The following is a 22,940-nucleotide window of genomic DNA, read 5'->3' on the forward strand; positions in this document are numbered from 1 at the left end:
AAAACAAAAACCCCATTAGCGCATTTGCATGTACCGTGTCTAATGGATCAGAAACACGTGACCCACACCCTGAAACCTGACCTGGACAGTAAGTGCTTTGTGATGAACACAGAAGAGACAGTGTACCCATGATGGCCAGACAGGACCCCCCCAGGAATGGCACAGCTCAGTCTCTCCCAGAAGGCATTGCTACAGGGAATGAGGCAGGAGCTCCAGCCGTGGGAAAGCTCAAAATTCCTTTGCCTGCAGGGCACCTGTGGTCTTGGGGCTCGGAAAGGAGACCGCCAGGGAAGCACCCCGATCTTTAGCTCCTTACGTACCATGGCATTCAGAGACTGATTGGTGGGGCCCTGGGCAATGATGTACTCCAGGCCATCCACGTGCAGGTTGGAAGGGCGGCGGTACTTGAACACCGTGCCAGCCACCCGGAAGTTCTGGGGATTGTCAATGGCTGAGTTCCCGTTGAAGAAGAAGTGCCCAGATTCATCCGCCAGTGCTGCAAACAGAGGCGAGGGACAGGAGACTTAACTGCAAGCAGATGTCAAGGAAAAGAGGCCAGCAGCAGCTGACTTGTATGGAGAAGTAATCCTTGGCCAAGGAAAATCACCTGGGGGGAGACACTGTCTTGTGCTCCGTGTGTCAGTGCCCTGAGGGACAGGATACCAAGTTGGGGGTGGCCTGAGATCACACTACAGTATGTCATGTTTCTAGACCAGAACCCTTGAACCACAGCAATGTGTGAGGCAGGGTGAACGTGCAACATTAAAGAAAAAATGGCGGCTCAATGGCACAGAGGCTAAAATATATAGCAATTTCACCTCCAGAGAGCTGGATTTGTTGAGCTCAAAAGTTGGGAGAAACCCACGATTCTGATCCTCTAGCCTTCTAACCCTCACCCCACAAATTCAGGGCTGTTTGGCTCCAGTGCTGCAGTGTGAGCCTGGCTTTAGTCAAGTGAATTACAATGGAGGCAGGGCTGGTCATGTTATCTGTGGTCCCCTAACAGCCTCATTCCAGCTAGCTCTCTCAGCCCTTTGCTTTCTGAAAGCACCAAGAATAACACATTAGCTGCGACTGATCCAGAAAGCAAAGATCCAACACAAAGGATCGTGTGACCCCGTAAGCTGAATGGATTGTTCCAGGTGAGAGAGGATCACAGATGGTCTTGTCCAGCATTTATTTCCTAAAGCCTGTATCCTTCCCTCCTACAGAAACACCTGCCAGAGGGGTACAGTTATCACCTTAGGGACAGGGCAGGGGTTCTAGAGGAATCCCTCGGTGCGGCTAGAAGGGGTGCAGGGAAGTCAGGTGGACACCCTGAGAATCCTGGTTCAGCTGCCCAGTGTGCTGGCCCCGCCCAGCTGCTTCCCACTCACTCAGGAGCCATGCTGCCTTTGGCTCCCCCCCACAGTCGCCTGCACCCTCCTCTCCGAGAGGGTCAGAAATGGCAGGGCAGGAGTCAATGCAGCAAGGTGCTGGGGATTCCTGTTTCCAGATCTGCCCATTTCTGTGGGGCTCACACCCACTTAAAGCTGCTCCCCAGCACCTTCCCTGCTCCGGTGTGACTTTACCCGCTCCAGCCTGGCTGTGGTCATGCACAGGGCCTCCTGCAGGCTCCCCTTGAGCTTTTGCTCCTGCCTTCCTTTGCTGTCAGGGCGTGTCCTCTCTGCACCATTCCCAGGAGCACAGCCCATGCCCCAACTTCTGGTGGTGGTGACGTGCTATCCACACCGTGCTTTTCTGCGGCTTACCCAGGATGTTCTCAGTCTTCCGGCGCTCGATGATGAGAATGTCCGTGGCGCCGGCAGGGATGTTTGTGACAAACACGTAGCCTGGGGAGTGGGAACAGAACAAAGGGTTGGGAAACCCAACGCGGGAGAGAGACTCAGGCTGCTCCAGCCTCACAGGTGGCTCAGTGAGGGCATTGCAGCGCTGCCAACTCTCATGGTTTTGTCATGAGTCTCATGATATTGTTGTTGTCCTTAAAGCCCCAACTCCTGGAGTCAAGTGGAGATGGGATGAGCTCTGCCTTCATTCTTAAAGAAAAAGTAAGTTTCCAGCCCTTGTGGCTGTGGAGAAAACTTCAACATGTGACCCTGGTGCATCCTAAAGGCTCAAAAAGCAGAAGGCAAATAAAAGAACGCCACATCTATGATTTTTACATAATCCCAGGATTTTAAAGGCAATCTCATAATTTTTGGTGAGCCTGACTCATGATTTTTTGAACATTAGGGGTTGGCAAGCCTGGGAGTGGTCGATGGGCTTTTATTATGTTCCAAAGGGAGTAGCCAGCGGCAGCAAGTTGGCTCTGTGTCCATGCAGGAGGGGGATGGTGCCCTGCAGCACCGGGCACACTGCAGAATTACTCTTTTAGCTCCAGGAGAAGGGGTCTTGTCCCAGCTCCCGCTTTGGGTGTGTTTGTTTGCAGTCAAGGAGTCTTTATTTTTTTTTAAAATCCCTGCCTGGTTTGTTGAGGTTGAGCTGCTGCAGACCTCAGGAGTTCATCTGAGTCCAGAGTCAAATTCGGGGGCAGGAAGAAGGTATCGGCTTTGGGTGCATGAGGGAGTCATGCCACCCACTAGATCCACAAACCCAAAAAGATAAAGGCCCGACTACTGCCCACGGTTGGATCTGAACTAGCAACCTAGAGATCAAGGGCTGCAGAGCTCATCCGCTCAACCTGATAGTTTCCCCTTGAAGGAGAGTGAAAGGTGAGCTGCAAATGGAGGGGAAAACAACAAGCAAATGCACAAGCCAATTTTTTAATGCTGGGTAAAGAAGGGTTTTATCAGATTGTATTTGACATTAGAAATGTGGGTCTTCTCTACCATGCAAAACTCTATGGTGACTGGAGACCTAGTGAAATGATGGTATCACAAAAGACAAAAGATTGTATACTTCTCACTCTATGGGCAGCAGCAGCATCTTTGCTACTGCAGTCCAAATAGTAAAAATAACGACAAATGCAAGATGAGCAATTGTGTGGGGAAGAGAGTTTTAGTCACATTTTTGGCCTCTTTTTTTGTTTTTTTGTTGTTGTTAACACTTTTTGAACTCAGATGTCTAAGACACACTTTTGTTAAAAATCAATTGCCTGCTTCCACCTCGCCCCATAGAGACAATGGATCTATGGCTTATTACAACACAGTATAATCCACTAACAACCCCCACAGTTGCTTTCTCCCCGTCCCCCTTCCTCCCTATGACTGGAGAGATGTTACCAGGCCACATCATCTTGAAGGGCCCCTTGAAATATGTGTTAACTACTCATGCTAAACAATCGGTTCCACTCGTATTTAGCTGACACACTCTAAGGCTATGTCTACACTACCACTTAAGTTGGCTTATGTCGCTCAGGGGTGTGAACCCCCCCACCCCCGAGTGACATAAGTTTTGCCAGCATAAGCGCTTATGTGCACAGCGCTGTGTCAGCGGGAGAGCTTCTCCAGCCAATATAGCTACAGCCGCTCGTTGGGGGCAGTTTAATTATGTCAAGTGGAGAGCTCTTGCCTGTCGGCACAGAGCGGCTAATGAGAGATCTTACAGTGGTGCAGCTGTGCTGCTGTAAGCAGGGCCGGCTTTAAGCCGATTCGGCCGATTCCCCGGAATGGGGCCCCGCGCCTAAGAGGGCCCCGCAACGTCCGGGGCTGCTGGCGGAGCGGGAAAAAAAAAAGCCGCTTCTCCCTCCTCCCTCCAGCGCTTGCACCGCCATACAGCTGATCAGCACAAGCCTGGGAGGGAGGGGGGAGGAGGAGGAATGTGGCGTGCTTGGGGAAGACGCAGGGCCAGGGCGGGAATTTGGGGAGGGATCCAATGGGGCAGTGAGAGGGCAGGGCCAGGGTGGGGATTTGGGGAGGGATCCAATGGGGCAGGGAGGGGGCGGGGCCACGGCAGGGATTTGGGGAGGGATCCAATGGGGCAGGGAGGGGGCAGAGTCGGGGCGGGGGTCCCCTCACCTGCTAAAGCTGGCCCTGGCTGTAAGTTTGCTAATGTAGACATGGCCTAATTAAGTTTCCCAGACCTGAAGAAGAGCACTGTGTAAGGTCAAAAGCTTGTCTCTCTCACCAACAGAAGTTGGTTCAATAAAAGATATTACCTCCCCCACCTTGTTCTACCTTGCCCCTTCAGTTAACATGTGAGAGCTCACAATACAAATCTCAGAGTCCCCAAGACGCGTGGAGGACCAGATGTGACAATCCTGATATTTAAAAAAAACCACAACCAAACCCAGAAAGTAGTACTTATTTTTGAAAACTGTTTCAGGCTTTCTTTATCCATCCTAAAACAGCACAAATGGACATAAACCTAATCCTCTGGAGGTCACATTAAAAAGCAATGAAGTGCATTTTGGAGTTGGATTTATTCAGAGTTGGCAGTTGTTCCTGGGAAAGGAAAACCACCAAACAAAAAATACCCCTCGTTCAATTTTTTCCTCTTCCCACAGAAAAGGAGAACGAACTGCCAGAGCTGTGAAGAGCACTGGGTGCAGTTACAACAGGGCTGTATCCAGTAGGGGGTGCTGCAGTCTAGTGGAATTACCATCAAGTAGCGTGAGTAGGTGTCCCAGAAATTCCTACAATCAGTATTCTCTGGTTCAGTGCGTCACAGTGTTGCTCTACCACTCAACAATTCCATCATTCTGTGAGGGGGGAAGACTGGGAGTAGGGAGAGGGGTAGAAGTGAGAGGAGTTGTAGGGTCTGAGGGAGGACCACATTTCAGAGAACACTTACCCCCTCTGCAGCCCATCGGCCTGGAGAGTACAGGAGAACGATTGCTGTCATCAAGAACAGCAGCACACATTTACAAATGTAGTGACCCTCTTCCAGGGCTGGCCTTACTATGAGGCGAACTGAGGCGGCCGCCTCAGGTGCCAGACTGTGTGCGGGGGCGCCACTAGGACCCAGAGTGTAGAAAATTGTGTCTGCTGCTGGTGCATATGTATTCTCTCTGCTCTAGATGCTCAGAGATGGTGGAGTGCTGTGCTAGAGGAAGGAGGGCACAAGAGACATAACAGGCAGGCAGGAGAAAAGGTGAGAGGGAATAACAGAAAGCAGCAGGAGCTGCAGGGAGAGAGAGGAGGAGGAGCCTCTTATGTACCTCTCTAGCACCCCCAGGAGCCTGGACTGATTAACACCAGCTTCTCAGGGAGCTTCCTGTTTCCTGCTGCTTCCCTGAACCCACCTGAGGAGAACAGGCAGTCAACTGAAGTAGTAGGAGCCAGTTAGGCCCTTAAGACGCTGATATCTTCCTTCACTCAGGCCCTACTACCAGCCTGCTTATTTGTCCCCTTCAGTTGAGTGTTGAGAGCCACTAAGGCTGGCACAGAACAGCAGTCATGAGTGAAAGAAGAAAACGCCCCTCTGGGGCAGCATTCAGAAAAAGAAAGAAAGCAAAGGAAGCTTTTCTATCTAAGCAGGAAGGAGCTCTCCTGAGATGCATAGATACAAATGTTCACGGTGAGCCTTCCGGCCCCAGTGAGGATGTGAGTGGTGAGGAGATGCCTTGTCTTCCAGTTAGTCAGAGTGCAGGTGATCTGGCAGCTACTGCAGCATCCATATCTCCATCTCAAATGGATGTAACCATGCACATTCCTGAAGAAAAGTGTAGATCAGAGAAGAGTGTGGGGAGGTGCAAAAACAGCTGCTACTGAGTTTAGTTCCTTAAATCTAGATGATCCAGGACTGTGGACCCACTTGAGCAATAGCCTGAGGGACTTCCTTGTATTGCATGGGCCACAGCAAGTGAAAAACTTAATGTTCCCCAAAGACAATGAAAATAGAAGTTTCCATCCAACACATTATTGGCGTGACAGTAGTGGTGACAAAGTGGAGAGGCCATGGCTTATGTACTCAAAAACCCAGAATGCTGCATACTGTTTTTGTTGCAAACTCTTCCAATCTAATGTTCCAGCCATATTGCGTTCTACAGGAAAAAAGGCCTGGAAAAATCATGCCATGAGAAGGCAGCAAATCACCAGAGAGCATTCCATAGGTGGAAAGAGCTTGAGATGAGATTAAGCTTAAAGGCCACCATAGATGATCAGCATCAAGAGAAGATTGCATCAGCGTCTCTTTACTGGCAAAATGTTCTGAAAAGGCTCATTTCCATTGTGAGAATGCTTGCTACCCAAAACCTAGCACTGCATGGCACTTCAAGTCAGCTGTATGTGCCAAACAATGGAAACTTCCTTAAAATTGTGGAGCTGATGGCTGAGTTTGATGCTGTACTCCAGGAGCATCTAAGAAGAGTCACCACCCAAGAAATGTACACACATCACTACCTTGGAAAAACAATTAAAATGAGATCATACAGTTACTGGCAACAAAAGTCAAACAGAAGATTGTGGCAGATCTGAAGTCAGCAAGATATTACTGTTATTCTGGACTGCACACCTGACATCAGCCATATGGAACACATGACTTTAATGGGGCTGTTTTGTAACAACAGAACCTAGTGAAAATGTCACTGCAATGGTGACTGTCAGAGCGCATTTTCTAGAATTTATTGACACTGATGATACTACAGGAGCTGGTATGACAAATGTGCTTCTTAAAAAGCTGGAAGATATGGGAATTGCGATAGCTGACATGAGAGGTCAGGGCTACGATAATGGTGCCAACATGAGAGGAAAGAACAGAGGAGTGCAGACATGGATCCGAGAGTTAAACCCTCGAGCTTTTTTTGTCCCATACAGTTCTCATTCACTGAACTTCATGGTCAGTGATGCAGCATCAGCTTCTAATGAGACTGCTGAATTTCTTAATATAATTCAAAGCATCTATGTATTTTTCTCTGCATCAACTCATCGATGGCAAATTTTGACGCAACATCTAGGAACATCCTCTCTGACACTGAAACCATTGAGTGCCACATGATGGGAAAGTCAAGTGGAGGCGATAAAGCCTATCAAACACCAAATTGGGGAGATAGATGATGCCATAGTTGCCATTATAGAAGATAATGCTATGACAGGAACAGTTCATGGGAGAACAGTGGCAGAGGGAAATGGAATCAACAGAAACATACATAACTTCAAATTTCTGTGTGGTTTAGTGTTGTGGCATGACATACTGTTTGAAATAAATGTTGTAAGCATGAGACTCCAAGGTGTTGACCTTGATATATCTGGAGCAATGGAACAACTGGACAAAGCAAAGTCATACCTACAGTCTTACTGGTCAGGTGAGGAATTTCAAAACGTTCTGAAGAGTGCACAGAAGTTGACAGAGGAACTTCACACTGAAGCTATTTTCCCACCCATTCAAGAATATAAGAGTCACCGAAAAAGAAGACATTTTGATTATGAGGCATGGGATAATCCCACGAGAGACCCCAAACAACAATTCAAAGTTGAATTCTTTAATCAGGTGCTAGATTGTGCAATACAGTCAGTTGAAGAATGTTTCACGCAGCTCAAGAAACACAGCAGTATATTTGGGATGTTGTATGATATTCCAAAACTCCTGACTATACCTGAAGAAGACCTACACCAGCAATGCAGGGCACTAGAGGCAGTGTAAACACATGTTGACATGCGCGATACTGATGCGAATGATTTAGGTGATGAACTGAAAGCCCTTTCAAGATACATTTCAGCAGGATCAACTCCAAAGGCTGTTCTAGAATATATTTGCACAAATAAGATGACCACCCTCTTTCCAAATGCTTTTGTTGCTCTGCGCATACTTCTAATGCTTCCTGTAACAGTTGCCAGTGGAGAACAAAGCTTCTCCAAGCTGAAGTTAATAACACATCTACGCTCTACAATGACACAGGAGAGGCTTGTCGGCCTTGCAACCATCTCAATAGAGCATGAGCTGGCCCAGACTGTGGACCTTCAACAGGAAGCAGTTCAAATCTTTGCAACCAAGAAGGCACGGAAAGCACCACTTTGATTATTCAAACAGATAAAAATGCCAGTGTTTACTATGCAGACAAGAAAAGTTACATTTGCTGTTCAGGCGTTTGAAAGTTAAGTGTTACTTAAAATTTTTGAACAAGGCATTTTAAGTTGTTCGTTCTCCTTTATTGGAGTAGGTAGCAGAGCAGTACCATGAGAGGAGTAGAACAGAAAGAAGGCAGAATTGAGACCTTTCAAAGTTTTGCCCCAAGCGAGGGGACATGGGGGCATCATTTGAGCTCCCCGCCTCAGGTGCCAAAATGTTGTGGGCCGGCCCTGCCCTCCTCATACAAGATTAACATCCAAATGCAAAATCAACTCAGAGCAGAGATAAAAGAAAGTGCATTGAACTCCTAACATCATCTGGCTTGGGCAAGGTGCTGAGATCAATAGACATATATAGGAGCCCAGCCACTTCATATCATAAAGAGATGGAGGAAAACCTCACTAACTTACCATACAGCAAACCAAACCAGTTTCCTCTGCTGATTAAGCTGAACAGACAAAACACCATCATTTTGGTTTACATGGGGAAAGAAAGGCAAGGTATTATTTAGCTCCTTCAGCTGGGACATTCAGACTCTGCTCTAGTTGGCAGTCCGTGTTAGCAAGAAGCAACATGTGAAATCGTTTGATGGGCATCACTTAACAGGGTGTACCTAACTGTGAGATCCCCTTTCGGAAGCTGCCTGAGACCCGGTAGCAAGTGCTGCCGTCCCCTCCGCACACCCTGCATCTGTCCATCGTCCGGGATGAGTAGAGACTCCCGTCGCACCCAACCGGCTGCAAGGAATACAAAAGAAAAGGTCTTCAATCCTGCTCTGGAGCAAGAGGTGTCCACCACAGACCTACTAGGTAGGTGAGATTCTAAACTGGAGGAAATCCCTGGAGTGAGAGTTTACATGTCTAGGGCACACAGAAGTAAGAACTCTGAGGCAGGGGTGAGGATCTGTTTTAGCTCACAATGCACCTACATTTAACCGACCCACCTTGCTGGGACATTGGTTTGGAATGTCCTTCCCCCAGAAGGGTCTGCATCCAAGAATGGCCTTGCTGAGCCAGCAGGCGGCTGTTTTTAGTGGGGCAATGTCATTTTGAGAATGACCATCTCCAGAAGGCAGCACATCCAGCAATGCCAACCCGCCAAATCACTGTCCTATGGAGCCTTGGGGTTTTAAAAATAAAAAGTACCATTGCAACGAAAGGGGGCCTTCGCTAACAGATTCAAACTTCTTGCACTGTTGGGTGATCCTTCAAAACCAAGCCAAGGCTGCTGCTTTTCTCCAGGCTCAAGGGAGAATGTATCCACCTAGTGCAAGTACATGGCTGCACATAATGATCTCCCCAGCCCAAACCTGGCTGCTCCATTCTACATAGGTATTAGTGTGACATTTACAAGAACCCTATAGCAGCTGTTCAGTTTCACTTTACTGCCCATACTTGTGGTGCTTGAGGACAATGATTTAAAACCAAGCCTTCAGCCCCCAATACACGGCCCTTCCTCCCAGTGCCTCACCTCACACTTGCCATTGATGCAGACCCCCTGGTACGTCCTGTCTTTGCAGGATGTGCCGTCCTGTGCGCGGGCCATCAGCTGTCTCTCTCCACTCCTGGTGGTGCACTGGAGGTCACAAGGCTTGTTGGAGATACTGGTGTAATCATCTGAAGGGAGAGAGGTGAGATGGCAATGGGCAGAGCAGTGGGGGCGCAGGATGGCTCCAGGACTGACAGTGAGACAGTCTTCTCCTTTAGGTCACTGGTTTACAGCTACCCAGGTCAGTATCAATGGAGTGTCATCACCACTTAGAGTCCCTTTGGTGGCTTAGGTAAAACAAACCAGCAGTGGTGTAGGCAAAATCAGCTGGCTGAATGGGCCTGGAGACTGAATCCCCTCCACCCCTCAACTTACAGCCTACGTGGGAGCTTACACTGTTGCCGGCCCTGCTGGATAAATGGAGGACTCCAGGGCTCGTGATTCAGCAGCTTTCACCACCCTTACCACCAGCATTTTCAAACACGGGTGCCTGGAGTTAAGCACCTTGGCCAAAATGTTCAAAACTGATGGGTGATTTCAGGGGAACCTGGAGTGAGGTGCTGAACACCCACCCTTGGAAAGCCAGGCCGCTTTATGGTGTCTCAAGTTGGGCACTTGAAAACGGAGGTAACTGAGATCACTAGGGCTCTATATCCATATTTAGGCAGCAGCCAAAGCAGGACACTGCGCTGAACCAGGGGTAGGGAAGGCAAAGAGAACGCAGGGCTGGCTCTTGAGAGGGGCGGAGAGAAACGCCTGCACCACAGAGAACAGGCAGCTGCCAAGCAGGAGAATTCCTTCAGAGGGACTAAACGGAGACACCCGGTAGTGAGCAGAGCGGCCTCCCTCCAGTGCAGAGGGTGTTAATTCATCCTGTGGGGCGCAGCTAACCCCGCCCCCTCCACAGGAAGGGCAGGGGCGGGGCAGTAAGTATAAAAGCAGGGTCCTGCAGTTCAGTTGGGTCTGGACCTGGGAAGGAAGGAGACATCCCCCCGGGGGAGCTGAGCCCACGACCAGCAGTGGGGAGAAAAGGCAACCCAGGGCCCCAGGAGCTGGAGGACCCCGAGGAGAGAGTGGAGGAAGGGCTGCAAGATGGAGAGCCTGGTCCCAGCAGCGATGGAGCAGCGCCTCCAAGAGCCAGTAGGAAGTAGCTCAGGGAGACACGACTTTGGTCCTGTTGTGGTGCCAGGAGGCAAGGCAGTGACGCACGTTTCTCTGCTGGCCCCGGGGCAGGATCGCCTGTCACTTTTAGGGCCCTGGGACCCTGTGGAATAGGGTAGGCCTGGGTACCCCTACACACAACCCCATACACAGGGCTGGATGTGCACTAACCTTTAAGCCAGAAGGCCGGAAATAGGGGCTGTTTGTTTGCTTGGCCCTCAACCAAGTGGCCAGAGCCTGAGACTTTAAATGCTCAGCCCTCATCTTAGAAGGCCTGAGCCATAGACTATTACTGTTCACTCCAGCCAGGAGGTGGGAACTGGAGCTGGTTGAAGTGCTCAGCCCTCCCCCTTGGAGGCCTGAGATACAGACTGCCTGTTAACTTGCTGGATCCTCACCCAGCAGGTCTGAACAGTCAAGCACGAAGTTGTGCAACCACAAGCCAGGTTGCCAACCACTTCACCTGACAGGGGTACCAATCCCCTGACGCTGCCCCCAGGGGCGCTCTGGCCCGGAGACACGGAAAGTTTACACACCCACTCACCCCTGAAGGAAACTCTCCTTCTCCTACCCGCATTGACCAGGTTTCCCCCAGGTACTTCCCCTCCCCCGTCTCTCATGCTGAGCTGGTCAGCCATGGACAGACCTGGGTAGAGAGGCGTCCAGTGATAATAGTGCTTCCCAAAGGCCTTGGCATTGAAGGTGGCGCACTGCTGTTGTTTGAAGCTGGCCGTATTGGCTGGGCAAGGCTGCAGAGAAAGCAAAGCTAACATTAGCCTCCTAGATCAAAACCAGCCCACTATGGAAAGGGAAAACTTCCAAGGGATCGGAATTCCTCTCTTGTCCCAGAGCAGCGTGGCCCCTTAGGTCAAGGCTAGGATCCACTGGTAGAGCAACGCAAGAAAGCTCCACATGATGTTAGTACAGCCTGCAGGCCCTTCTCCTCTCAAAGCTGTGGGCAGACACTTGGACGGCAAGTTACAAAAGGGGCTAGTGGATCTAGTAGACAGAGCAGAGGCTGAGAGTCAGGACTCCTCGGTTCTATTCCCCTCTGACACTGGCTTGCTCTAGGAGCTTCAGCAAGTCACTTTTCTCCTCTGTAAAATGGAGATAATTGTAAAGCACTTTGAGATCCTCAGATGAGGGTTGCTGTGACAGTTTTACTCCTTGCTGACTCCCCTTGTGGATAGGGCAGTGGACTGGGCTTCAGGAGACCTGGATTCAGTTCCTGGATCTGCCACCGCTTTGCTGGCTGACCTTGGGCAAATCACTGCCTTCTCTGTGCCTCAGTTTCCCCGTCTGTAAAATGGGGATAGTGACCTCCTTTGTAAAGCATTGTGAGATCTATGGATGGAAGGAGCTAAGTATTCTTCTTATTGCTGTATTAATATTAATAAAATGCCCATCAGTGTTTCACCGAGGCTAGCGGCACTGAGTCAAGATTGCTGCTGTTCTCAGCATTAGCCTTGTTCTTATCTATAAAACAGAGAGCTTTAGTCACACCTGTGACTGTCTCAATTCTGGAGTGACCCTTGTCCACGTCACTGTGTGTCCCGCTCAGACCCTTAAGCTGCTTGCCATTGCCGTGCCAAATCTCAGGCACAGCCGGCAGGCTTGCGCCGGCACAGCAGCCCTGTGAGCACCCGCTGAGGCCACATCATTTCCCTAGGAGTAAATGGAGAGCCCTGGGAGTGGTTCTTACCTGTTGCTGGCACAGCTGGTAGCGCTTGGATTGGCCCCCACACATGGTGCTGTTTGTGCCCTGGGATAGGTGGAGCCTGCAAGGCAGAGAAGAACTACGCTGTGGGAGGAGTGACCAGTGGTTTGGAGGACTATGAGGTGCTAAAACACAGAGGCTGTAAGACAGTTGTGGCCTGTAGCTTAGCACAGAGAAGCAGAAGTCAGGCAATAATTTGACAGGAGTGTGTATTAGAACAGCCGGTTTTGCATCCAGGTTGTCACACACAGACTATGTAACAGTGCGTAAAAAATGTATTTCCAATAGCTCCAATTTTAGGGTGGGATGCTCTCACTTCGTGATAGCAGTGGGGCTATTAGATTGGACAGAATGGCAGCATCGGAGAACTGCCACCTTCCTCCAGGCTATGCCGTTTTCTCTCCCTCTGTCCAGGTAGAATGACTGATGAGACAGTGTGACAGTTTGGGGAAACTATGTTAACTTATGAATTCTGTTTGCTAGTGGGGACTCTCTGTGTGTACCTCTATCAGACCTCGGACTCCGTGTTGAATGTGGGGCTTGTCTACCCTCTCTTTTGTCTTTTACCTCCATCTTAGGATGAAATCCAAAGGGCTAGTGACACAGGGTTAACAATGGCAGATCATTAAACCTTGATAGTCCTCTATTCACATGGCAGTCCCCTTGGACAAAGAGTTGGCTGCCACACAGAAGAACTAGGCTGCCCAGGTGGGTTGGTCACTAAGCTATGCATCACCTGATGAAACAGACTGACAAAGGGGACTAGAAGTTATGAAAGAGAAGTGATGTTGCTGCTAGCCATTTTGGGGAGAGGGAGACAAGACCAGAAGCAGGAGTGAGAGGAGAAGCCTTGTGCAGGAGGGAAAGCGGAGAGGAAGGATCCTAGACTTCTTAAAAGAGTTTGACCTAGGCTTGAAGAATGCTCAAGAGCAGTGAGGACACTGAGGCAGGGAAGGATGTATAGGTGTTTTATTCTGTGAATTACATGCTATCATTTGTCCCTGAAGAGGTAAAGAGTAAACCAGAGTGGCCGCAAGGTTGAAGCTCTGGGAAGGGATATGCTTAAGCAACTTGGATATTTTGGGAGGTCAGCACTGGTCCTGGGGGCCTACTGGTCACCCTTCCCAGACAGAGTCTGTGCTCAGGAAATGTGCCAGAGGCCAAAGAAAGAGAGAGGCTGGAGCCTATCCAGACCAAGGGAAGTTTAAAAGCACACGGGTCCGTGCCTGGGACCCAAACACAGCAGCTTGGTGTTGTAATATTAAAGGTACCTAAAGTTGAATCAGCAGTAGCATCAGGCCCGGCGACCCACACTTTCAGGCTGCGAGCGAGCTGCATAAACCGAACCTGGTTAATCAATACTTCTGGTTTTAATTGAGAAATCACTGCTTCACATGCACCAGCTGCTTGAGATGCTGCATCTTCTAATCCCTGGGCAATCTGAGTTACAAGGCGGGGGGATGTTAGTTACTTCCCCCATTAAAGAATCAGGCTACAGTGGTGAGTGTTCGGCAGGGGAGCTTTAACAGGGCCATGACAGACAGTGTGATCCAGTGCATCGCACACTAGAGTTAGAACTTAAGAGTCCTGGGTTCTATTCCTGACTTTGATGGGGGGCACATCACTTCTCCTCTCCTGCCTGTTCAGACTCTTTGGGGCAGGAACAGTCTCTTATCAGGTGTATGTACAGTCCCTAGCCCAGTGGAGCCCTGACTCAAGTGGTCTCTGGGTACTACTGTACACAAAAATGATTATTGGCAATAATAATAATTAGAGCTGTTTGAAACATTTCACACACAGATAATGCCATTTTGTCAATATCGCCATGTTTTGTGGAAATGTGTTGACTTAACAAAATTTTGTTTAGAAAAAAATGGGCCTGGAGCATTCCAATAAAGTCCAAATGGACTGCTTTGTGAATGTAATGTTTCAATTTTCTGTTTCAAAATGACTTCTTCCATTTTTTAATATTTTATATGATAAAGTCTAAATCAGAACAAAATGTATTAATGTTGTCCAAACGTTATGATCAACCCCACACAATTTTATTTTATTTTGGCTGAAGGGAACTGTTGCAATTTTTTGGTTTAGGTTCGTGTGAGAGCAGCAAAGAAATACACAGCAGCGGAATTTCCTGTAAAACAGATAACCCGATTCCCACAGCACTCTAGGTGGCAAATAACAAGCAAGTCAAACACCATGGCTGGGATTTTAAAAAGAGTGGAATTCCATAGCACCAGTGATTGGGCTGACTCAGACACTTGTCACTTTGGGTATGTCGACTCAACAATTAGACACCCACAGTTGGCCTGTGTCAGCCAACATGGGCTTGCAGGGCTTGGGCTGAGGGGCTGTTTCACTGCTATGTAGACATCTGGGCTTGGGCAGGAGCCTGGGTTCTAGGACCCTATGAGGTGGGAGGGTCCCAGAACTCAGCTCTAGCCTGATCCTGGAAGCCTACACTGAACCCCTTCCCCTGAGCCCTGCCGCACAGCAGTGGGCTTTTTGTTGCTGTGTAGACATACCTTGTAAGGGCATGGTACAGACTTGTCTCTATGTGCAACCACCACCCAGTCACTGCCAGGCAGATTGAGTGGCAGGATGCTTTTGGAAGCCAACCACCACTATATTGAGCCTGCTCAGGATGGCAAAGAAATAGAGGGGCCTGGGAAGAGTCTGGGCAGAAGCTATGTGAAACTCATTGTTCTGTATAGCACGTTGCTACTACAGTGCCAGCTGTGCCATGTTACTGGAGCAAAAAGATGCTGGGCTCCTCTCCCATCTAGCCATAAAGAAAGAGACGGTGTTTGTATAAGCCACTGGTGAGTGTGTTACAGGTACCCCTCCGTGCCTGATCTACAGAGGATATGGAGCTGTTAGAGCCCTCACTATAGAGGGCTGATCCTAGCTCAAGCTGTGGCATCTTATGCCTTTTAACATGGGATATCCCTGGTTCAATCCTCTCTGTGCCAATTAAAACAATGGGTGTCACATTTGCAATCTTCTAGACCTGCTTGCACCTCCCAGGTTAAGAATGCCTGGAGCAGGTTAGGTATGTCGATTGATGACTGCTAACTGCATTTGCTAAAATAATGATAGGGTTAACAAATCCCACCTGTCAGGGCATAGAAGGGAAATCTTCCTGCAGGGATAGAACCGTACAGTGGTACACCCTGGGGGTTGTTTTGGTTTTTTGCCTTCAGTTTTAGCTACTGCCAGAGACAGGATACCCCACTTGAAAGAGCAACACTCAGCTCCTTTCCTGAGCAAATCCTATGCTCCTAACAGACTCTAATGAAACAGAAGCACTGTGACCAAGTTGGTTAGTTTCAGGATTCGCTGGGCCGTTGTGCGGTGATGGCACAATCTGTTGCCCGGCAGTTACCTAGAAATGGCTGCATGAATTTGGTGCTTGTGATGTCAAAATAATCCAAATGCTGTGCAAATTTCCCAGCACAGCACCACCAGTGTGCCTTCGTCCTGGCCTGCAGCAGACATTGTCAGGGGGGAGCTGGAGTTCTTGACAGTTGAGAAGGGGACAATCTTTTAGTAGCTGCGGGTGCGGTTTGAGACCATGGAATAAGCATATTGGCTCACTCTGCAGAGCATCAGCAGTGAAAGTGTTAAACACTACTGGAAACAAAGTTTGCAGCCTGAGACTTCAGTTATCATCCCCTTGGGATGAAACAGGGCAGCATTATTTCAGGCAGTCTGCAGACTCAGGCAGATATTGCAGCACTGTGTACACTTGGCTGAGGCTTGGAAGGTTTTCTTTGCAGCCACAGAAAGCTTTCTATATTTTTGTTTTTAAATGCAAGCTTGAATTCTGGAGCAAAACCCTGCAGTGAGGGGTAGATTCTGCAGCAAATTCCCTGGCTGTGGAATCACAGAGGGCCAGTTCCAAAGCCCATTGACGTCAGTGGAAAGATTCAGTGGGCTTTGGATCAGGCCTGGAGGACACAGAGCTCTGACTAGAAGGGCACAGGAAACACTTTGGGGGCACTCAGGCCCCCTTTCCCATTTCTTTTCCCCACCTTTCTCCCATGATGGCAGTGTCTATGCTCACTAGGCAGAGGAGGGACACAGACACTGGCATGCCTTGTTAGTGGCGAGGTTATTTGAGAATCACGGCCATCTCCAGATGGAAGGCACCTCTGCACATCCGGATCCTAATTATGCAGCCAGCCAGCCCACATAAAAGAAGGGTTTTTTTTTTTCTTTTGAAGGAAGGAAAAAGGGAGGGGGCCATGCCTGGGCTTCCTCTGCTTAGAAGTGCGTTCATGCAGAATGGAAAGGAGCAGAGGAGAGGGGCAGGCACAGCGAGCGCTCTGCACTCTCGGATGCCAGCTCTCATTAGCATCCAGGGAATCTGGAGTAGCAGGTTAAAGAGATGCCTCTCCAGGGGTCTCATTCATCTCTTTAGTGCAGGTAGGGGCTTCCGCTCCAGTCCCCTGCGCCGCCCTCGGTGGCGGATTTGACAGGCACTAGCAATATAGCTGGGCTGAGAGAGAGCAGCAGGAGTTCACTGGCAAGTGCCACAGGCCATCAGCTGCTGTGGTGTGAGGGAATGAGGGGAGGATCTGGGAAAACAAAAGATCTGAGCGAGAGAGGGCCCACAATGAAAAAGATGAGGAAGTCCCAGAGACATGACTGAGCCCAATGCTCCGGGACTAACTGGGCAGTGTCAGAAGCACCAGAGTCAGTTGTGTATGGAGGGTAGGTCAGTGTAAGTGGCTCTAGCACAGTGTAACTGGCAATGCCGTGATGGGTTTGCCAAGCAAGCAGAGCTTATCTGCTGAAGGCGCATGGCAGGGAGATGGGGGCCATAGCAATAAAAGCAATTGGCAGGGGGATGTGAGATAAAGGCAGCTACCTACGTCCCACCATCACCAACGCCCTCACCTGTAAGTGGGTGCAACTCCCCCGTAGGCCAATATGAGTTGCACCTGCTTATGCCAGGGCTGAAGATGGTCCCTAAGGAATTACCAAATCAGTGTAAATTATGCACATTTCACAGGCCTGCTGGATGTCAAAGCAGGGCACTTTACTTTTCCACCCGCTTTCTGAGCAATGTACAATACACCCCGTCCTCTACAGCAGCCAGGTGCAAAGAGACAAAGAAGACGAGAAAAGTGGCCCAGCTGCCCAGCCCAGCATGCTTCATTATTCCAAGATACGTACATTGCAGAGCACAGTTGCCTAGTGTAACCCATGGGTCTCCTTTGTGCCTGCGTCATAGAGGATGTGAGTCTATTACAGTTCCAAGCAACTTTCACTTCCAGCGGTAGAAGCTCATGCTTTTAGCTCTGAAATCTCTGCTCAGTCCCCAGTCGTGACCAAAATGGGGGCCACCACACTGGAATTTGAAACGTTTCAGATACAGAGCTAATACTGCTGCACTACTCAGAAGGCAGCGGATCACCATGAGAGGGGTGCGGGAGGAGGGAGAAGGATGCACTTTGGGTCACCCCTCCCTGCAGCTAGTAAGAAAGGCTGAGTCTGGCTTCAGGGCATGTGAAAGGCTCTGCAGGAAAGGAGAACAGGAGTACTTGTGGCACCTTAGAGACTAACAAATTTATTAGAGCATAAGCTTTTGTGGACTACAGCCCACTTCTTCGGATGCTTGATATATGCATCCGAAGAAGTGGGCTGTAGTCCACAAAAGCTTATGCTCTAATAAATTTGTTAGTCTCTAAGGTGCCACAAGTACTCCTGTTCTTTTTGCGGATACAGACTAACACGGCTGCTACTCTGAAACCTGTCAGGAAAGGAGAGACACTCTTAGCTGTGTGTTTCCCCCCACCCCACCCCCCCGCTGGTGCATCCAGCATCTGGGCACCTTATCGGTAAAGGTTTTATGAGTGTCCATGAGTCTGGCATTAGCTGGTGCTGCTCTATTGCTTACCTTTGCCGCAAGCAGTGCCTCTCCCGGGACATCACTCCTCCCCCACAGGTACGGGAGCACGTGGACCAGGAGCTCCATTCCCCCCACCACTTGGTGACCTCTTCATCCCAGGCGCCTGCTCCTTCTGCTGCCTCACTACTGTCCTGACAAAAACAGAGGATGGTTAGCTTGAGAACTCCGGCTCTGCAGCTGCCCTTGGGAGGGGATCAGTCCTCCCCTACGTGGATCTTTGGGGGGGTGCCACAAGAGTGAAAACCTTAAGTCTTCTAGTTTGGAGAGGGTGGGTTGGCCAGCCATGGTAGAGTCTAAACTACATGGCTCCTATCGTACAAGCCTCAGTATCTGCCCCTTCTCAAGCACAGGATTCCTGGGTCTTTCAGGCTGATCCCCATCTCTTATAAGGAGTGCACTACACCACGGCTATTCTCTGCTTCCAGTGGCCCAGTGGGGGACATGGAAAGCAGAGCACAGGGCAGCTCTAACTGACACTGGATGCTAGGCCAGCTTCTGCATGGTCCCAGGACACTGAGCGCACAGAGGTGGCTTAAAGCTATCTTGGACCCTACTGCATCCTGGCTCCAAGCACAGAAACAGGGGACTGTGAATCAGGCTCCCAGCTTCTATTCCCTGAATCCAACTTTCACTATTAGGTTTAAACTCCAACATCCCAGCATCTTCAAAATCCCCTTCTCCCCCCACGTCGAGATTGGATGGGCTGTGTGCTGACATTGGGCCATCAGCAAGCCACTGACTTCAGCAAGGCCTTCCTCTGCCCACTGAGTAGTCACTGTTACCACGAGGGAGCTGCTTGAGCTCCTGCAACTTCAGCCCCTGGAGAAGTTCCCCTGCAACAGGAATGGGGCTGACGGAGCTTCAACGCCCCCTCCCTCCCATATTTCAAAGGAATGAAGGAGAGCTGTAGGAGAATGCAGGAGGATGCTGAATACGAAGTGGCCACAGCCAAGAATGGTCTGCTCAAGGTTACACAGTGTACGTGTTTATATTGCAGCGTATGATGATTTGCATGATTCTTGCTTGATAACCTCAGCTGCAGCCTTTCAGCTGGATCTGCACAGAGACACCCCGAGCCCACAAAGGTTTATCCACATAGCTCTAGTTTCAAGAGTGAGGCATAGTTATCTGATCAAATACTTCTTAGCAGCCCCTTATCGGATGCAGGTCTTTGGATTTTGGCATTGGCTTCTGAGCTCCAAATCAGCTTTCAATGGGCCCCTGCACCCAGTAATGGACTCCCCGTAAAACAGAGGCTGGGTGGTCCCCCAGCTGAGTGCCTATCATCACAGCAAGGCGCCAGTAGGGACCCCATTCCTGTACTGTTCAGCATCCACTCTGAATGAGGGAACGCAATGGAGTTTGCACTGCAGGCACAGCCGATGGTACACATCAACTCATTGGAGTTACAAATGTATTTTTAACGTCTCTCCACAAATGATAAATTCATGATCTTTCACACAAAAGTCCCAACATTTTAACTGAAAAGCGATGTTTCGCCTGACCCTCTTGAAATTGCTATTGCATTATTTCACCTGACTTCTCCAACTGAATTCCCAACTTTCCCACCACTAGCTTCCTTGAAAATACCATTCCCTGCTCAAGTTCTCTGCATCCACTGGGATTGAGTCTTTCTACGGTGCCAGTCAGGGCTTTTGTGTGTGTGTGTGTGTGTGTGTGTGTGAGAGAGAGAGAGAGAGAGAGAGAGAGAGAGGAACCAAGCAAAGACTGCAGAATTCATAAGGATGGAGACGTACAATGGAAGCTTAAGCCTTGGGTCCTTTGAGCAATATGAGATCATTAATATTTTTTGTCTGTTAATGGGGGAGAAGAGAGAGCGAGCTGTGATTTGCTGAGACTCAATGGATATGCAAACACTTAGTTCTTGATCACAAATCCAACCGCCTCCTCCAAAAATGAGGCCTTAAGGAGTGGCTTGTGTTCAATCTTGGCTTGCATGTCAGTGTCACTTCAGATGTTGGTAAATGGCAGACGGGGTCCCAGGAGAGTGCATTGAAGACAGTCTCTTGGGGCCAGATTTGCAAAAGAGCCCAGTGGGGACATGTTGGGTGCAGAGCTCTGATGAGAATCTGGTCTTAATTGGCACAATGGGATCTGCTGGATGCTGAGCACTTTTGAAAAGCTGCCTCTAATTGGGGGTGGTGAGCACTGAACAATCTGGCTCTTGGAGACCAACTCCAACCCCCTGTGATACGCTGAGTGACCAGCAACCCAGAAAGCAGGTGCCTCCAGAATCCTTTCAGAAAAGGCGCTGAGGTTCTGTGGGCCTCCCTCTGGCAGCATGTTGGACACTGCCATATGTTTCTAACCTCTTACACTCCGAGCTGCCAAGTACATTTTCCTTAGTTTTCCTCTCGGCAGCATGGAGGAAAGGTTTCATCTCCTTCAGTTTCCTCCTTTTCTAGTTGGCAGACTCCGAATTGGGAGCTAGGTCCTGCTCAAGCAGGGCTCTTATGGAACCCTGTCAGGACCATCAAATCTTCTGAGGGCACGTGGCAGCTGCATCCCACCCTGTCTTCCTCTAGGGGGAAAATTCCCCCTCACTGCAGCACACCCTTGTGTCAGCAGGGCTGAATCAAACCCATCATCTGTAATGGTCTAAGCCCTGCCCCTGCAGTGAGCTCTGTGCAGGCCATCCCCACACACTGGCGTTGATAGGGCCCCACACAGGTGCAGGGGTTCACCCGTGATGCTCATTGTGGGATCAGGTCCTTCACTGCTGCTCACCTGCATGTGGCCGTCAGATTGAATTCTGCTTACATTTACCTGCCATGTCTCACACTAACTGGATGGTAGCTGTAACTTAACAATGGGGGCTCTGTAGGGGGGTCACTGTTGTACTCTACCTTTATTCTGCGAATTAATTTGGCCCCTTTCTGACCCCAGTAACTTTCCCCGGTGCTGGGTTGGTCTCTTACAGAATCGTTGTTTCTGGGGCTGTCCCTTTAAATTGAGCAGAGCCAAGCAGTTGCAGCCCTAGAGTGGCCATTTTGTAACAGGCTGCTGCCGGCTGCACCTTTCTCCCATCCAGCAGGTAAGAACTTGTAATGTTTTCCTTGAGTTTTCCTTCTCTTATTTCTGAAAAAATGGCACAGGGCCTCCTGGGTCACCATCTCCAGTCCCCTGCCATTGTAAACAACTCCGTCATCAGAATCCTGTTATAAACGTATCAGTCTCCATCTTAAAACTAGTTAGACAGTTTTCACCCACTGTTCCTATTGGGAGGCTTTTCCAGGACCTCCCTCCTCTGAGGATTAGAAACCTTCTTCAAATTTCCAGCCTCAATTTATTCATGGCCAGTTTATTCCCATTTGTTCTTGTGCCAACTTAAATAGCTAATAGATAGTGGAGCTTATCCATTTCCATGCTACCTTGTGCCCCTGCTTGCTCATTTAGAGTAGCACACTTCCATCTCCCTGCTACAACACTCAGACATGTCAGATGGCCACAGAAGTCAGAATGAAGCCTCATTTGAGAGATACTGGCCAAAGAAGAAGTCAGGTTTAAAAAGGAGAAGCAGTTGAGTAATTTTGTGATCTAGGGCTTAGGGTACTGGACTGAGACTCAGAAGAATAGAATCCCATTCCTGACTCTGCCACTAACCTACTGAGTGACCTTGGGCAAGTTACTGTCTCTCTCTGTGCCTCAGTTTCCCCTCCCAGCTTTTGTCTATTTAGGTGATAACTTCTGTGGTGCAGAGACTCCTTCTTACTTCCTCTTTGTGGGGCCTGTAGGTGCTACTGTAATACAAATAATTAGCAATACTAATATTGGGTTAAAATGTTTGACTATGTGGACTATCCCACTGCAGGCTCAGGAGGTCACATGCCCTCCCGCACAATTTCCTCTCCTGTACTATAGGGATTTGCTATCTGATAAATCATTAATTTCCTCTAGGCCCACGGTAGATCTGAGAACCATACTGATCTGAACTGATCCGAGATTCTGTGCCTATAAGTATTTATCCATATAAGTAAGGACACTATAAAGATATTTTTTGCAAGTGAAACCAAATATTTTCATTGTCAGATCAGAAAGAAACATGGTTATTTTGTATCTGTGAGTGATTAGACCTGCCTGCAGATGACCCTCAAGTATCATTTTTCTCTCTCACTATGGGTTTACTACACCACTATGTCTAACTTTCCGGTGTAATGGTGGTACTGCAGGTACTGGGAAACTGGCCAGCTGCTTCCAATTTTCTGTTGAATTTGTTGCTTTGACAGAAATAAGACTTCATTGAATAATTGTGACATAATTGCACTTCCTGATTTTAATTACAGTGCTAGCATTAGGCATCTTCCAAATTTCCAAACAATAAATTGAGGGATGTTCGCTAGATCCCAGATTACATCTGCTTCTGTGGTTCATTTTCTCCATGTTTCCTGGCTACATTGACAGATTCCAAGAACTGCCTATCAGGTGAGTGAATTCGGCATTCCAGAATTCTCAGACATCACACCGGGCCAAGAAGATCTGGGAGAAGAACACCACATTAAGCAGAAACCTGACACTTGGGGAAAGGAATCCAGGTTGGCTTTAAGCCACCCTTTGCATTTCCCCAATCTGGGGAACTACCGAAGCTGCTCTAAATTATGCTCTGTTGCAACAAGCCCTGAAGAGCCATTCCACGGTTGGGGGCTACAAGCATAGGGACATGCTAGGGGAAGGCTAGAGATGGGGATGTAG

The 22,940-nt window shown here is 49.1% G+C and overlaps 1 protein-coding gene across 2 annotated transcripts in view; it reads right to left on the minus strand.

Moving 5' to 3' along the window:
- LOC128842113 (ADAMTS-like protein 2) overlaps positions 1–22,940 on the minus strand; it is a 45,547-nt gene that overhangs the window by 13,771 nt on the left and 8,836 nt on the right. The window contains exons 2-8 of one of the 2 annotated variants that reach the window (XM_054037854.1): positions 18,219–18,361; positions 12,299–12,374; positions 11,243–11,345; positions 9,418–9,563; positions 8,561–8,684; positions 1,752–1,832; positions 321–496 (exon numbers count right to left, since the gene is read on the minus strand). In XM_054037854.1, coding sequence (XP_053893829.1) covers positions 321–496; positions 1,752–1,832; positions 8,561–8,684; positions 9,418–9,563; positions 11,243–11,345; positions 12,299–12,374; positions 18,219–18,250 — 738 coding nt within the window. In that variant the 5' untranslated portion in view covers positions 18,251–18,361. Of the gene's footprint in view, positions 1–320; positions 497–1,751; positions 1,833–8,560; positions 8,685–9,417; positions 9,564–11,242; positions 11,346–12,298; positions 12,375–18,218; positions 18,362–22,940 lie in introns of those variants that run through there. The other variant, XM_054037853.1, reaches the window with a different exon arrangement.

The sequence above is a fragment of the Malaclemys terrapin genome, chromosome 8 (genome assembly GCF_027887155.1).
Source record: "Malaclemys terrapin pileata isolate rMalTer1 chromosome 8, rMalTer1.hap1, whole genome shotgun sequence".
In the NCBI taxonomy this organism is placed as follows: Eukaryota; Metazoa; Chordata; order Testudines; family Emydidae; genus Malaclemys; species Malaclemys terrapin.